The sequence below is a fragment of the Acomys russatus genome, chromosome 11 (assembly GCF_903995435.1).
Source record: "Acomys russatus chromosome 11, mAcoRus1.1, whole genome shotgun sequence".
Classification (NCBI taxonomy): domain Eukaryota; kingdom Metazoa; phylum Chordata; class Mammalia; order Rodentia; family Muridae; genus Acomys; species Acomys russatus.
This window is the reverse complement of record NC_067147.1, coordinates 39,052,572-39,068,982: the sequence shown is the minus strand read 5'-3', so window position 1 is coordinate 39,068,982 and position 16,411 is coordinate 39,052,572. Positions and strand designations below refer to the sequence as shown.

The 16,411-nt window shown below is 53.0% G+C and overlaps 1 protein-coding gene across 1 annotated transcript in view; it reads left to right on the top strand.

Annotated features, from left to right (window-relative positions):
• The first annotated feature begins 4,464 nt into the window (after window positions 1-4,464).
• The window catches only part of Pald1 (phosphatase domain containing paladin 1), a 33,455-nt gene continuing 21,508 nt past the window's right edge, over window positions 4,465-16,411 (top strand). The window contains exons 1-10 of the mRNA XM_051153113.1: window positions 4,465-4,700; window positions 7,755-7,857; window positions 9,202-9,381; window positions 10,030-10,194; window positions 11,195-11,355; window positions 11,502-11,577; window positions 12,373-12,524; window positions 12,816-12,915; window positions 13,166-13,270; window positions 16,105-16,188. Coding sequence (XP_051009070.1) covers window positions 4,516-4,700; window positions 7,755-7,857; window positions 9,202-9,381; window positions 10,030-10,194; window positions 11,195-11,355; window positions 11,502-11,577; window positions 12,373-12,524; window positions 12,816-12,915; window positions 13,166-13,270; window positions 16,105-16,188 — 1,311 coding nt within the window. The 5' untranslated portion in view covers window positions 4,465-4,515. The remainder of the gene's footprint in view (window positions 4,701-7,754; window positions 7,858-9,201; window positions 9,382-10,029; window positions 10,195-11,194; window positions 11,356-11,501; window positions 11,578-12,372; window positions 12,525-12,815; window positions 12,916-13,165; window positions 13,271-16,104; window positions 16,189-16,411) is intronic.

The window sequence follows — 16,411 nt, the reverse complement described above, 5'->3', positions numbered from 1 at the left end:
CAACAGTGGCTTACCTGGCAGGGTAGGCAGCAATGGAGGGACTGCCCTGCCTACTCTGAGCTGATTCCTTCTGGGGGCAGTTCGGTCTTCTGCTCCTTCTTTGAGGCAAGCCCCTGGTCTGGAGTTAGGAAACATGCAGGATGGCTTGGGGCTTTTGGCTTTTGCGGTGCTCTGCAAATGCTGTGGGGGTTAGGAGGCTTCTTGCAGGAGTTGGGCATCTGTTGGTTAGAGTGTGGGGAAGTGTGTTGTGGGAGCAGCTCTTTTCACCTTGTGGCAGGCTAAGATGGCCTCTTGCTTGGTCCCTGGTTGCAGGTGCTGGGTGCATGGTACTCACTGATCCTGAGAGCTCAGTTGGCTTTGCTGATGTCTGCTGGCCAAGTGCCGGTCTGAACAAGCCAGGGCAGCTCTGTTCTTTCAGGTGTCACTGAGGCCCCGCACAGCCCTGAGCCTCTTTTCTTTAAGACCTGTTCTTGCCTTTTCTAGATTGCCATGGGCTGCCATGGGGTAACAAAAACAGGTCTTCGGGACCTGGCTTATTTCTCTTCCTATGATATTTGTGACTCTGCTAAGGTGATGTGTCTTCCAAAATAACTTCCGTTGCCGAGTGCATCTCACGACACATCTGCAGCATCTTGTTCCTTTGTCTGTTAGTTGATGGGCGCGAGTAGTGATTTCAGACACTGGCCACCTGAGTCCTGAGGCTATAGAGGAGCCATCCCACCCCAAACTTGTTCTCTGCTAGAGCCTTGTAAGTGGACATGCCTAGTCACGTGGTGATCATGTGCTGACCTTGGTGAGAAACGTCTTCTGGACTTGGGGTGGCTCATGATTATAATTCCAGGGCTTGATTGGGGGTGTGTGTGTCGGGGGCTAAGGGAGGAGATGACATGAGTTCCCCTGGACTACATACACAGTGAGTTCCTGGCCAGCGGGAGCTATGTAAAAAGACCTTGTCTCAATAAATACATAGATTATTAAACAAACAAACAGAACTACAGACCTGTTTTTTTTGTTCTTGTTTTTTGAAGTAGCCACAGGACTTCACTTGGCCTGCTGTGTGAGAGCCTGGGAGTTCCAGGGCTTTGATTAGTTAGTCTTTAAAACTTTGTCCCCAAAGATGAAGGAACACACACGGTCATCTCATGTCCTCATGGCTCTTGCCTATCTCTAAGAAGCTCTTTTGTGCCTGGTGTGGTGGCGTGCACCTTTAATTCCAGCACCTGGGAGGCAGAGGCAGGCGGATCGCTGTGAGTTCTAGGACAGCCTGGTCTACAAAGCGAGTCCAGGACAGCCAAGGCTACACAGAGAAAGCCTGTCTGTCAGGAGGTCTACCTGTTGGCACTCCTCCACCACGTGTGTCTGCTGCTCCACTGGCCCAGAAACAATGGTGTCAGCCCACCACTGACAGAAGCCACTGAGTCATAGGCGAGAACGAAACTTTTACTCTTTGTCAGCTTTTTTTTTTTTTTTTTTAAACCCCGGATAGTTTGTTATCCTAACACACAGCAGGCTGTTTACATACTTAGGTGAATGGGCTGCCTCAACAGCCTTGTTTTAGGCCCACCCTCTAGCCCTCCACCTCCAAGATGTCCTACCAGAGCCTCGAGAGCCCACCCACAGCTCTGCCATGCTGACCACTGTGGTCAGCAGTGTTATAATTACCAGGACCACGGACCTTAGCAACCTTCAAACCCTCTGTGTCACTGTATAATAGGACCCAGAGGAGGAGGAAGCTGTCTGAGGCTCCCAGCTGTCATGGGAGGAACGGAGGCTCCTAAGTTGCAAGGTGGACTATGGCTGGGTGGGGAGAGGGTTTTGGATGAGGGTTGGTGGTGAGGGCCCTGGGTTTGCTCTCTTGTCTATACTCTTCAAGGCCCCTTCAGTTTTCAAAGGATGCTGCTTCTTCAGCCAGCTGTGCACATCTGAATTGCCTGCTGGCTGCCCTTCCTTGCAGGAGCTGGAGCCTGCCATTGTCTGTGAGCCCAAGGCAAGGAGGAGGCAGAGGCAAAGGGTGGGTAGGGTAGAGCCTGTGCTGTGGGAATGGGGCTGGGCTTGGCCTGTGGCAGCTGTGGCCAGCCTGCTGTGGACTCATGCCCATTTCCCCCCCAATGTGTCCTTTTCTTGGAGCTGTTTGCACTCACATTCCTTTGGCCCAGGCTGCAGGGAGGAGGCCTGGGAAACTCTGGTGTGGAGCCTGACAGCTGGAGAGAGAGGAGTTCTCTCATCAGCTGGGGTCCGCTCAGAAGGCCCGCTTTGTGAGCTGCCTGTTTATCTATCTATCTATCTATCTATCTATCTATCTATCTATCTATCTATCTATCTATCTATCTATTTTTCTGAGACAGGGTCCCTCTGTGCAGCCTTGGCTCTCCTGGACTCACTTTGTAAACCAAGCTGGCCTCGAACTCACAGCAATTTGCCTGCCTCTGCCTCCCAAGTGCTGGGATTAAAGGCGTGCGCCACCACGCCTGGCTGCTGCCTGCTTCCTTATTTTAAATATTTATTTATTTATTTTACAGTGTTTCACCTGTACATCAGAAGAGGCCATCAGATCTCATTATAAATGGTTGTGAGCCACCATGTGCTTGCTGGGAATTGAACTCAGGACCTTTGGAAGAGCAGCCAGTGCTTTTACCTCTGAGTCATCTCTAGCCCGAAGTTCATTCTTTGAGGGGTTGGAGAACCTGGCAGCATATTAAGAGCCAGGGGCATGAGCTCTTACACACTGGTGTGGACAGTCACAGGACTGTCATGAGGCTACTAGTTTTCAAAGACGATGAAGCTAAAGAAAAGGGGAGCCTTTTTTGTTCAGGGACAGGAACCGTCAAGAGCTGAAGAAGGTTCTAGAAGGGGAAAGGAGATGGTCAGTTTCTCTTTGAATGCCCAAGACAAGAGACAGCTCTTGGGAGGAGCCTCTGTATACAGGGTTGGGAGGTACAGGGGAGTCTGCTTGGGCCCTGTAAGCTCTAAGTCAGGCCTAGGAACAATAGATTGACTTGGCCTGGCTTTGTGCTGACTCTATCACCCCATGGTTCACATCTCTGCATGCCACTGCAGTGATAAAGGGTGGTGTAGGGGCAGGGGGCGGGTGTGTGTGTGCTTAGGAGCAGAGAGTAGCCATGATTTGCAATGAGAGAGTTCCCATGTTTTAGGCTACTTAGTGGGCTATCTCCCCAAGGGTAAAAGGGTATGGGAAGCTACCAGAATTAGCACCCCTCCCCCCATAGCATTATCTATGGCATGTGTGGGGCCTGTGGCCACTGAGTTCCTAGAAGCTCCCATGATCTTCTCTGCTGTCTCTGCTACCCTCCATGTGGGACAACCAGCATTGCTCTTCCTAGCAGACCTCAGGCCTCACGCTATCCCCCAGCTCTTCCACTGTATCTGTGAGATATTCCTTCACTTGCTTTAAAGAGGTTTGTCTTTAATCTCAGACTAGAGAGACCTGTTTCCCTCGAATGCAGGGCGCCTAGCGTTCTTTGGGTGAGGAAGCGCTAACCCCCTCTCCTGGAGGCTCATGATGCCGATCAGACAGTGGTGTTATCTGTGGCTGCTGTTTTCTTTGACAGCTTCCTCTGATGGAAGCTCACCTAGTTTGGGTGTTTCTGGCCTCGTTGTATGAAACTCGTGGGTAGAATGTTTTCCTGTGTGCCTGCTTTATCACAGTGACACAGAAGAGAAGAGCAGGACCTCCATGGAAGGGGCACACGCATGCCCTGCAGCCCGTACCCATCCAAGCCCTCTCTACCTGCTCTTGGAAGTCCTGAACCACCATGACCTCTGGATTGGATAGCTAGCCCTTTCTGACTGTACCCCGTGTTTCCCCAAAATGCTCTGTGGCTGAGCTGTACCTCAGTCCCTCAGCCCTTCTCTGAACATATTCAAGTTTAAAAAAAATTTTTAATTATTTTTATGTATATGGTATTTGGCCTGTATGTATGTGTCTGTGTATGACATGTGTGTATGTTGCCTAGGGAGGCCAGAAGAGGGCATCAGGTCCCCTGGGACTGTAGTTAGACAGTTGTGAGCTGCAGTGTGGGTATTGAGAATTGAACTCAGGTCCTCAGAAAGAGCCGCCAGTGCTCTTAACCTCTTAATCTCTCCAGTCCTTCTTAGTAGCCAGCACAGCCTGCTCTTCCCTCCACTGTCTGGGGTCCTGGCTTGCTTTCCCAGGTCCCTGGCTCCCTCCTCTGCTTGGCTTCAGCCTGCTTCCATTTCTTCCTTAGAGCACACAGGGGACACAGATGGTCCCATGAGGCCCTGAGAGAAGCCCCTTTAAGCAGTTGGAGCTGGCCCTTAAGTTTCTCTGTTTAGAACTCTCCCAAAGTGTCAGCAGAGCCAGGCATAAAAGCAGGTGTCCCGAGAGTTCTGTGTCTACAGCCATGGTGGGAATTGCTTCTTCCTGAGTGGCCAGGCAGGAGTGGCCTGCTTTGATTTTCTTTTTTCCCCCTCTGACTCTCTGAACTGTGTGCCCTCTCACCTGCAGGTCTGGGGTCCTGAGGCTACTGGCAGGCTATGGGTACAACAGCAAGCGCAGCCCAGCAGACGGTCTCAGCTGGCACCTCCTTTGAGGGCCTGCAGGACAGCAGCTCCATGGACGGCAGGCCTTCACTCAGTGTGCAGTCCTTCCACACCACAGGCTTGCACAACAGCAAGGCCAAGTCCATCATCCCCAACAAGGTGGCCCCTGTTGTGATCACGTGAGTATCAGGAGCCATGTGATCATGTTCCTGGAAGACACAGCTTTGCGGGGAACCTGCGTGCACGTAATGCTCACAAACTGCTTCCAGTTTTGTAGATAAAAACACCAAGCCTTACCCAGAAAGGTTAAGCAGTATTTCTGGAGTCACACAGCAGCCTGGTAGTAGAGCCCTGTGGCTTATCCATATGCACAGTACCTGGAGAAAGAAGAATGGCCAAAGAAACATCCTTTTTTCCCCCTTTATTTTGTTTGTTTGTTTCGAGACAGGGCTTCTCTGTGTAGCCTTGGCTGTCCTGGACTCATTTTGTAGACCAGGCTGGCTTCGAACTCACAGAGACCCACCCGCATCTGCCTCCCGAGTGCTGGGGATTAAAGGTGTGCATCGTGATGCCCCCACTGTAGTGGGTGTTTTTCAGCACCTTGGGCTGGAAAGCTAGGAACCCCTCTTCTGTGCTCCGGTCGGGGCTTTCAGGAACACTGAGTGAGGAGGCAGGGGTTTGCTCTTGTTGGCATGCTTTCAGCCACCTGGACACAGAAGCATCCAGGAGGGTCAGGAAGGATGGGCATCTGTGTGGATGAAGGAGTGGGCACTTCTGAGCGTGGAGACGGGAGGAGGGGGCGGGGACCGTGGGTCTGTCTGTCTGCTGGGGAGCTGGAGCCTCGTTCTTCTCATGGTTCCTGTCCATGTGCTTCTTCATCTCTGGGCCTCTGTGGAATGCAGGAAGGAGGACACGGTGCTCGAAGATTATGTTCCACACAGCAGTTAACGGGCAGAGGAGACCTGGGAAACGGGCAGAGACCTGGGAAACGGGCGGAGACCTGGGAAACGGGCAGAGACCTGGGAAACGGGCGGAGACCTGGGAAACAACGGGCAGAGACCTGGGAACCCGGCCTTACTGTGAAGAAGCTTGCGGGTGGAGGGAGCGATCAAGCTCCTTGCCCCAGGGCTTGGCAGGATAGCAGCAGTCACCACAAGTTACTGTGCTTGGGGTGAAGACAGAAAAGAAACGTCATGCAAAACTGACTTGACAGACAGTGAAAAGTCAATTTGCGTCACTGGGTAGCATAGTGGCACACGCTTTTAATCCCAGCACTTGGGAGGTAGTAAGTTTGAGGCCAGATGGTCAAACATGGTTAATTCTAGGATAGCCAGGGCTACATAGTAAGAACCTGTCTCAAAACAACAACAACAACAACACAAAAACAAAAACACAACAACAAAACCAAGGGGCTGGAGTGGCTCAGAGGTTAAGAGCACTGACTGCTCTTCCAGAGGTCCTGAGTTCAATTCTCAGCAACCACATGGTGGCTCACAACCATCTATAATGTGATCTGATGCCCTCTTCTGGCCTGCAGGTGTACAGGCAGGCTGAGCACTCATACATAAAGCATGGGGGGAAAAAATCTAAAACCAAAGTCAACCAACTAAACAAACGGAGTAAGGGATGGAGGAAGGAAGTCAGTTTGAGCGTTGAAGGGAGCCTTGGGAAAGCACAGGTCTGGGGCCTGGCTCTGGCTCCTTGTTCCTTCTCTGGGCCTCAGTTTCCTCATCAGCATAAACAGAGATGGCAGCTGGGTTATATGGCCCAGTTACTAGCCACCTGAAAATGCGGAGCAGGAATGGGCTGCAAGGCAGCCTTCCTTGGGTTGCAGAGTGTTGGAGGTGGAGGGGAGGGACCTTAAAGATCACCCATTCAAGGCACCAACTTACTGCATCCTGCAGGCCAAATCTGACCCACCACTTGCTGATGTAAATAAAGTTTTATTGGTCCCCCATTAGACCCATCCTCTTGTCCATCACCTGCTGATCCCTAGTGCTTCGGAGGCAGAATCGCCAGGCTGTAACAGAGCCTGCCCGGCTCACAGAGTTGAAGGTGTTTGCTTTCAGCCCTTTGTAGGAAAGGTTTGCAGAGTCCTCATCACGGCAGATAGATGTGAACACTGAGTTAGACAGGAAAATGGGTTTCAAGGAGGCAGAGGGTGGGCCACCGTGATGTGTAGAGGCAGAGCAAGAGCCAGGTCCCTTGCTTGTGCATCCTTCCTCCACCCCACCCACTTTGCCCCCTACGTTCCTGCTGGCAGCTATTTTGTACGGAGCCCCCAGGCGGGTCTTGTGCACTGGCGCAATGACAATGTAGCTTTGTGCCAGACATCCTCCTTCAGGGATTGTGCCTTTACCTGGCTGACTGTCTGTCTACACAGATCACCACAGGCTTGTTTAAACAGCTGGTGTGTGGTCAAGCCTATTGCAGATAATATATAATGGGGTCTGAGGAATCGGAAGACCTGTAAACAGCCTGGGTAGGGATTTGCCCTTCAGCTATTGTAGGCTGAACTGCACTGGACTCTGGGAGTGGAAGTGGGGAGACTGTTCCCATCACAGCCTAAGGGGTACAATGGAGATGTCCGAATCAGGGTTTCAGTTAGACCACCGTAATAAAGTACTGCCCACACAGAATGCTGGTATCAAGACGGATACCTCTTGTTTGCGTGTCCACGCTGGTGTTGCAGCTCATGACCATCCAGGCTCCCCCAGGGTCTTGCTACAATTCCTGGTCTGCATTGCCTCTGTCTTTCAGAACGCCTATTCTATTTCTGCCAGGGAGGAAAAAAAAAGCAAAAGACAAGTCAGGCGTGGTGATGCACACCTGTTACCCCAGCACTCAGGGAGGCGGAGCCAGGTGGATCTCCACGAGTTGAGCCTAGCCAGATCTACAAAGCAAGTCCAGGTTTAGCCAGGGTTACACAGAGAAACCCTGTCTTGAAAAAGGCAAAACAAACAAACAAAAAGCAAAAGACTAGAAGGCACTCCCTTTGGGAGTGGTCCAGAATTTGCCCTACCTTACTCCCTCACGGTCTCATTCCTCAGCGCTTTGTCACAGGGCCTCAGCTAGCTGCAAGGGAGGCTGAGAAGTGTAGAGCTCCGGATGTTCTGTGTAGGAGGATGAAGGGGGCAGCTGCGTGGGTGGCCCAGAGTTCTGTTTGGGTTCCGGTGACAGCCTAAGGGACCAACAAAGGTCATCTGACTCAGTTTTCACTGTGCCTCTGGCAGGTACAATTGCAAGGAGGAGTTCCAGATCCATGATGAGCTGCTCAAGGCCCATTACAGGATGGGCAGGCTCTCAGATGCCACCCCTGAGCACTACCTAGTGCAGGTGAGGCCAGCCCTGCCCGCCCACCCCACCTCCCCCTCCTTACCCCTTCTCTGCCTCCTCTCCACTTCCACCTTCTCTCTCTTCTCCCCCCTACCCCACCCCTCTGTGTTCTTCTTTGGAACTCAGGGACTTTTTTTATATGCTTAGGCCAACGTTCTCCTACTGAGTCACATCCCTAGCCCCTCTCTGATGGTTCTGCTGAGCCATGCCCCAGCCCCTCAGTTCTTCTTAACACCCATGCAGCCCACTCTCCCCTCTCCCCTTTGAGGTCCTGGCCCCGGACTCTGACTCCTGCTCCCCATCCCTGTCTAACATTCTCCATCTTCTAGAGCAGCAGTTCTCAAACACCCCCCCCCCCCACCTCCCGATGCTGCGACCCTTTGATGTAGTTCCTCATGTGGTCACTCCCAACCGTAAAGTTACTTCATATGTATAATTTTGCTACTGTTATGAATCATAATGTAAATATTTTTTGGAAACATAGGTTTGCTAACAGGGTTGCTGCCCGCAGGTTGGTTGAGAAGCGTTGTTTTAAACTCTCATTTTAGAGGTTTAAAACTTATTGGTCTTAGCTTCTTTTTTTTTTTTGTTCCCTACCCCCTCTCCTCCATGTGTCTTGCGGGGGGGGGAGGTAAAAATTCAACAGTCCCGTGCTGTTTTAGAACCTGTGGTGTTTGGTACTGTTGTCCCATGGTCAATTTGGGGAGCATTGTAGGAATGACTAGCCGCTGCTGGCTCTGTGATAATCACTGTGGGGGCTTCTGGATTTCTTTGGGAGTACAGGTCTCACTCCTTCTCTGTCAGGCAGGGATCATGGGAGATGACCCAGGGCTCTGGTTTGCCCAGGAACAAACGCTTGACCAGCCAGTATTCTGTTTGTTTGTTTGTTTTGTTTCTTGGTGGTCACTGTGGGCCATCTCACCCAAATCTGGCGTCCTTGGAACTGGAAGGGCTCCAGTGAGGAGCTGTCTTCATTATCTTCTGTCCTAACCCAGACGTGACCCCCCTTTCCAAGAGCCTTGATGAGAGTTTAAGGTGTCTTGTTGTCTCCCAGGGGAGCCCCTTTTGGAGCCAGCTCTGGCCAAAGTTCCAATATCTGCTCATTTCAAGGCCTGGCTGGCCCTAAGGCCACCTTCCACATGAAGCCTTCTCTGGCTTTTTTGTACCAAACAGCACTGCCATCACAAATGTCTTCCCATGAACCTGCAGGCACCTTGAGGGCAGGACCGTGTCTCCAGCCCCATACCAGTTCCTGTATCCCTGTTCCCTAGAGCCCAGGACATAGTTTTGCCTGAGGAGAAACCCTCGGGTCCCTGATTGGTCTGCTGTGGTTCTCTCTGTCAGGGCCGCTATTTCCTGGTGCGTGATGTCACTGAGAAGATGGACATACTGGGCACCTTGGGGAGCTGTGGGGCTCCCAACTTCCGGCAGGTGCGGGGTGACCTCCCTGTGTTTGGCATGGGGCAGCCCAGCCTCTTGGGGTTCAGGAGGCTCCTGCAGAAACTCCAGAAAGATGGGCACAAGGTGAGCTTGCTATATTCCAGGCTGGCCCTCCATGGTAAGAGGTGACTTCTGAGTCTCCTAGAGTGGGCTGGAGAGGGGAGTGTGGCCTGGGCTGTGTCTCGAACTTTGGGGCAGAAACTGAAGAGTGTTTATTGCTTTGTCCTGTTGTGTGTGTGTGGGTGTGTGTGGGTGCCCAAGGTCAGAAGCCTCTTGTATACCCCACTCTTGAGAGCCTCAAAGGAAATGAGAGGTGACAAGAGAGCTTTCCAACTTCAAAGATGGCCACATGATGGTCTAGCTCAGTCTTTCTTCAGCTGGTCTTTATCAGGCAACTGGTTTTCCCAGAACTCTGTGCTGGGTATTGTGGGCCTGTGGAAATGACCAGAATGATTCTGCCTGGGTGATGTATAGTTTACCCAGAGAGAAAAAACAGACCTACTGATATGTTAACATGTTAAAATGCAACACAGAAGGTGATTCCTGCTGATTGAGGGGGAGCTGGGGGCAGGTGGCAATTAGAGGGAACATCAGTTTCTTTAGGATTCCTGCTGTAAGGACTGGTCTGCCCCTCCACCCTGGATGAAGGAGGAACTGTCTGGGCAAAGGCATAGAAGTTGGACAGGGGGTGGGTTTCTGTGTGGGACAGGGGCGATGGCTTCTTTTTGCCAGGAGTGCATCATCTTCTGCGTGCGGGAGGAGCCTGTGCTGTTCTTGCGTGCTGAAGAGGACTTTGTGTCCTACACACCTCGAGACAAAGAGAGCCTTCACGAGAACCTCAGGGGCTCTGGACCAGGGGTCAAGGTTGAGAGTCTGGAGCTGGCTATCCGGAAAGAGGTGAGGGTGGGGCTGGAGAGAGGGCTCAGAGGTTAAGAGCACTGACTGCTCTTCCAAAGGTCCTGAGTTCAATTCCCAGCAACCACATGGTGGCACACAACCATCTATAATGTGATCTGATGTGCACTGTATACATAATAAATAAACAAATCTTTAAAAAAAAAAAAAAAAGAGGTGAGGCCTGTGAGTGGTTATGTGATGAGAACACTTCTCCCTAGCTGGCCTCTCCATCCTGTGGTCCAGCTCTCCAGACATGCCTCTAAAAAGCCATTCTGGGGTGGGAGCCACTCAGCCTTCACTGACCCACAGTCTCCATGGAGTTTTCGTGCCCTGTTTGGGTGAGTGGTTGGCTGCAAAGTTGACCTCTTGTTCCCAGCTGGCCTATTTCTGTCCCTCTCCCACCCTGTGTCTCCTTCACTGCCCAGTCCTGGTTTAGGAAGGGATAAGAAATGATCTAGGGTAGGAGGCCCATGATGAAGTTCGGCTCCTCATTCGTCACGTGGGGCCCTGACGAGTCGGATTTGCTGAGAGCCTGTCTCTGAGATTCTGAGACCTCCTCTTCTCTCTCACGGTTCAGAGGCTTGGTGGGGGCTCCGAGACAGCTGACAGTCCACAGATGTGTATGAGTGGAATGTGGGGGTCACAGTGCTTTAGAGATAGAGGCATGAGAAGGGGGGCCCAGGTTTTCCTGGGGACCAACCTGTGACCCCCTCCTCACTACTGCTTTAGCTGGTGGGTCCTCATCGTGCCCTGGCATTCGGTTGGCTTAGCGCATTTCTGATGCTCAGTGGGCAGAGCCCTCCCCTGGTCAACCTCCATAGAAGTCACAGTTGTCACGTGCAGGCAGGCCTGGCTGTCTTCGGGCCTGACCCCTCTTAGAGGAAAATAAATCTACGTGTAGAACTCTGTGTGATCTGGTCATCAGAGCTTGTTGGGGGCAACTGGGGAGACCTAGGGGACGTCAGGTCTTAACGCCTCTGACTCCTGCGTCTTGCCCTAGATCCATGACTTTGCCCGGCTGAGAGAGAATGCGTATCACGTGTACCACAACACAGGTGACCTGCGTGGGGAGCCGCACACCGTGGCCATCCGAGGTGAGGATGATGTGCACGTGACCGAGGAGGTGTTTAAGCGGCCGCTGTTCCTGCAGCCCACCTACAGGTACCTGGAGCTGATGTCCTCTCTGGCTCTCCAGCTGCTACCTCAGTTTCCCCGTCTGTACATCAGGCCTGTGCTTTGGGAAGGAGGGCTTTAGCCGCGACTCAGGGTCATTGCCTGGCTCATGGGCTGCCCTCTTCACTTGGCAGATACCACCGCCTCCCCCTGCCAGAGCGAGGGGCCCCCCTGGAAGCCCAGTTTGATGCTTTTGTCAGTGTCCTCCGGGTAAGTGGGACCTAGGGGGAGTCCTGGGAGTGGCTGGGAGGAACAGGTGCCACTAGTTGGTCTCCATGGAGATGCTCAGGGTGGGTGTGACTTTTAGCCATCATCTGTGGAAGGTACAATCCATGCTGTATATGGGGTTCAGTATGTTGGGGTGTGGGGGGTGGCGTCTGTGTCCTTATGTGTGTACAAGAGCATGCTTCTGCCGTGTGTGTCTGTGTGTGCGCATGTGCAACTGAACACACATGCTGCAATCCTTTAATGCCAGAGTTCATCATGAGTGTCTGGAGGACCTGGCTCTAGCCACGGCTCAGCTGCACACTCACTGTGTGATGTTGGAGACCTTTCCTCCTCTCTAGACATTTCCTTCCTCCCTTCTTCAGTCAAGCTTGAGATTCTTGCCCCACAGACTTGTTTGCTGATATTTCCTGGGCACAGCGGTGGGGTGGGGCTTTCTGTTCCCACCCATTTCTGGATAGTGCCTTAATTTGTGTTCTATGGGGAAGGGTCAGGTCAGTGTAGGGCCTGGGACCCTCTGAATAGCTGCTACTCCAGACCCAGTGCGGTTCCTGGCCTGTTGTCTGAATTTTCCCCTGAGGCTGGGCAGGGGCAGGACCTGAGGCCCTGGGAGCAGACGGATCAGATCTGGCTGTACCCTTGACATCAGAGGCTGTGCTTCTTGTCTGACCTCAGCTTGCTACAGATGTCATGAGCTTGACAGAGGGCCTCAGCCTCAGCTTCAGGGTTTTGGTTCCCATGACGCTATTGCCTGATAGTCTCTCATGTTCCCTCCTACAGGAGACCCCCAGCCTTCTGCGGCTTCGAGATAACCAAGGTCTTCCCCCTGCCCTCCTGTTCAGCTGTCAGTCGGGTGTTGGGAGGACCAACCTGGGCATGGTTCTGGGTACCCTTGTGCTGTTCCACTACAGTAGAACCACCTCCCAACCAGAGTGAGTAGCCAAAGTCCCGGCAGCCAAAGGGGTTGGAAGGACAGGAAGAGGCAAGGGTGAAGCTGCCCCTGGGATGATGGGGCCGTATCCAGAAGACTGGGCATCGTTGCCTTATTATTTGCCACCCATGTGCTTGATGCCCTGGAGAGAGGCACTGGACCCTTCTGGGTCTTCATTCCCCAAGTAGAATGCAGAAGGAACCTGCAGTGTAATGTCTCCCAGGGGCTGATGGGTGGCAGAGCGCTGCGCGGTGGTCCCTGATCATACATGCCTGACTCTCAACCTTGTCAGGGCTGGCTCCTTGCTGACCAAAACCCTGCCCATGGAGCAGTTTCAGGTGATCCATGGCTTCATCGGCAAGGTGCCCCAGGGGAAAAAGATAATAGAGGAGGTGAGTGAGGGGCTGAGCCAGGGGCTAGAGGGATGGGGGTAGGGGGGCTGGGGGAAGTGGGGGTAAGGGTTGGGAGAATGGGGGGGATCGGGGCTCGGGGTCGGGGGGTCAGTGTGGAGGGGTGTCAGGAGGGGATGGTCACTCCTTTCATTGGTGTGTGGGTGGGTCTCTTCCTCCCCCACACCCCTTCAGTCTCTCTGACAGTCTTCTCTGTCTCTCTCATTCCCTGTCCCTCCTGATCTGGTCCTAGGTGGATCGAGCTGTCGCTGCCTGTGCAGAATTGCACGACCTGAGGGAAGAGGTCCTAAAGAACCAGAGGAAGCTAGGAGGCTTCAGGCCAGGGACCCCAGAGCAGGTGAGGAGGCCAGGAGCATGCTGGACTCTGCCGGACACTGGCTTTTTTTCCCAGCCCAATTGCTTCTCCGCCAGTACAGTAGTTTCTGGAGGGGGTGGGGTGGGCAGCTGGATCAGTGGAAAGGATGAGGAAGAGGGAAGTTTGTTTTTTCTGAGCAGGCCCCTTGGCTGCAGAATAAACAGGACGGGACAGAAGGGGCCTGCTGAGACCTCTGGACTTAGATGTTTCCCAGATCATCACGTTAAGTCACTTTCACATCAGGATCATGAAAGCGTCGGGCTGCGGCCCTCGGCTTGTAAAAAGGAAAGGCTAGGCCGAGGATGTGCAGCCTTATGAACCCATGCTGCTGCTGAGGCAGGAGGACTGTGTGGCCTGGGCTGCATGGTCAGCAGAGAGTGAGAAGGGATAGTGAGAGAGACGAAGGGAGGGAGGGAGGAGAGGAGAGCTCCCTGAGCAAGCAAGCAAGTGCCTGCGGCTCTTTAGCACTGTTCTTCTGGCCAGAACATTATCGTGGGCATGAGGTTTGGGACAGCGCGTCTCGCGTCATGGCCGGAGAACAAAAAGCTAGGAAGAGGCAGCCAGTATCCTGAAGTTCCCTTTTAGAGCACATCTCCAGTGGCCTTAAGAGCTCCCGCCTCTTAAGGAACCTGTCACCTTCCAACAGTGTCACTCCAGGACCCAGTCTTTAATTCAGGGGTTTCTGGGCGGCGGCGGCCGGGGGGGGCGGGGGTGCTTTCAAGGTCCATATAGAAACTGTTTCTGCAAAGGAGCCTTGTGGAGCCCCTATGGAAGGAACAGGCTTTGTCCATTGCATAGCTCCAGGGGGGTAGTGTGGGCCTGGCTCACAGCTCTTGTCCTGAGCTCCGGGGAAGAGAAGGGGTGACAATGTTTGTGTACAGCATATGGAAAGAATCTAAAGCCTTACAACCTTTTCATGATGGGAAAACTTAGAAATCAGAAACAGGAAAAGTGACAGTACCTCACGCCGGGAGCTGCCCGAGCCTATGGGCCTCTCTTCAACTGTGGGCGGTTCTCTCTGCAGCTGCCCATGCGTTTGGTTTTAGTGTGAATTCCTGGGTTTTGTCATTGAGAAGATTTCTTTTAATGGCCCTGTCACTTAGACTTATGACCCATGTCAACCTGTGTGGGCCTGGTGAGTCAGAATTGGGGTCTCCTGACCCTGTTGCTTGGTCACAGTCCTGGGGTTGTCACTTAAAAGGATAGGGACGTGAGCACCGACTGTGTGCCTTCATTTGCCCTATTTGCCACGTGGGGGCAAGTGAGGATTCAGTAGCCGGTAAAGCTGCTGAGGGTCAGGTAAGGAAAGAGGCATGGAACACTTAGCAAAGGGCTGAATGTCACCTGCTGCTGTCACCAGACAGGCCCCAGCTGTTGACACATGAGCTGCTTTAGGACCCCCCCATCCTGTAATTTTGTCTGGAGCCACTTCATCGAGTGTTATCTGGATTCGCCTCTTGCGTCTGCAGCGTAGTCATCAAAGCCCAGCGTTATCCCTTAGTCTAGACCAGGGGTCAGGGGCCATCAGAGCTTGGCTCAGGGCCCAGGGCTCTCGCTGCATCTTTGTTTCACTGGCATAGTCTTGTGGTTGACTCACACATGTCAACTGCATGGCAGAGCTATTGTGCTGCCATGGCAACGTAGAGTAGGGTGGGCCTGAGACTGACCCCCATCCAGCCACACACCTAGCATACTTACTCTCCAGTTTTCTACAGAAAAACCCGTGAGGCCCCTGGAGGTACAGATTTCCAAAGGGGGTGCGGCGGCACCCAGCTTTACTGTAGGCCCTGAGCCTTCTTTCAGGCAATTCGACTCAGATCTCATTTGCCTTCTAGGTTGCTGACCTGGCTGGAGAACTGACACTTGAGGGCTAAGGGCTGGGACTCTCTCTTACACCCCACTGCCTGGAGGAGGCAGGCTGGGGTTAGGAGAGGGGAGTCCTATCGTTTGCTATCTATTGTCCCCTGGAATACCTCTCCCCATGTTTGTGTGTGTGTGTGTGTTTGTGTGTGTGTGTTTGTGTGTGTGTATACGCGTACTCACATGTATATGTTTCCTGGTTTTTAAAGGAAGGCCTCCCTCAAAGAGAAAGGAGCTGGGTGATGGAGGCGAACAGCTGTGATCCCAGCACTTGGGAGGTAGAGGCAGGAGGATCTCCATGAGCCTGAGCCCGGCCTGGTCTACAAAGTGAGACCAGGACAGCCAAGGCTACACAGAGAAACCCTGTCTAGATAAATAACAAAACAAGCCAGGTGTGGTGGCACACGCCTTTAATCCCAGCACTCGGGAGGCAGAGGCAGGCGGATCTCTGTGAGTTTGAGGCCAGCCTGGTCTACAAGCAAGTCCAGGACAACCAAGGCTACGCAGAGAAACCCTGTCTTAAAAAAAAAAAAAAGAAAGAAAGAAAGAAAGAAAGAAAAGAAACAAAACAAAACAAACAAACAAAAAGGGTTTGTGTGTGTGTGTGTGTGTGCACGCGCACGTGCGCGTGTGCGCATGCTGGCCTCAGCTCAGGGGAAATAGAACATGCCGTGTCGAGTAGTCATCCTGTTGCCCACTCCTCACCCCTGCTTCCTGTCCCTATGGGAACCAGCCTGGAGGGGCAGCATCTACACCAGAGCCACCCGTGCCCAGGGTGGTCACCACAGAGTTCCGTGCTGCAGACAAATCACGGCAAATGGGATAGACACGTGAAAGGACTTCCAGCCTGGCAGAGTGGAGAGTGCCAGTTCTGGAGTTTTCTGCTCTTCTAGACCCAGCTAGGGGGCAGCCCCACATTTAACACCCCCTTTCTCCATTCCCCTCCCCGTCCTCAGGAAAGTGGTGTCCAACAGAGGGCGCTGTGGAGCCTGGAGCTGTACTTCTATCTGATCCTATTTAACTACTATTTGCATGAGCAGGTGAGGCAGCAGTCCTCTCACTTCTTCAACAGGGACCCTGGGGGCCGGGGAATGAAGTGACGTAGTGTGTTGGTCCATGAGGAAGGTTGGGAGGGGCAAGAGGGGGTCCAGGTGAGCCCCCACCCCATTTCCCCTCTCAACCCAGGCCTAGGCTTTGTATCAGGGTCTGGGCAGCGAACATCCTGATCTTTGCTCATCTATTTGTTCTCCCCCTGGACCACAG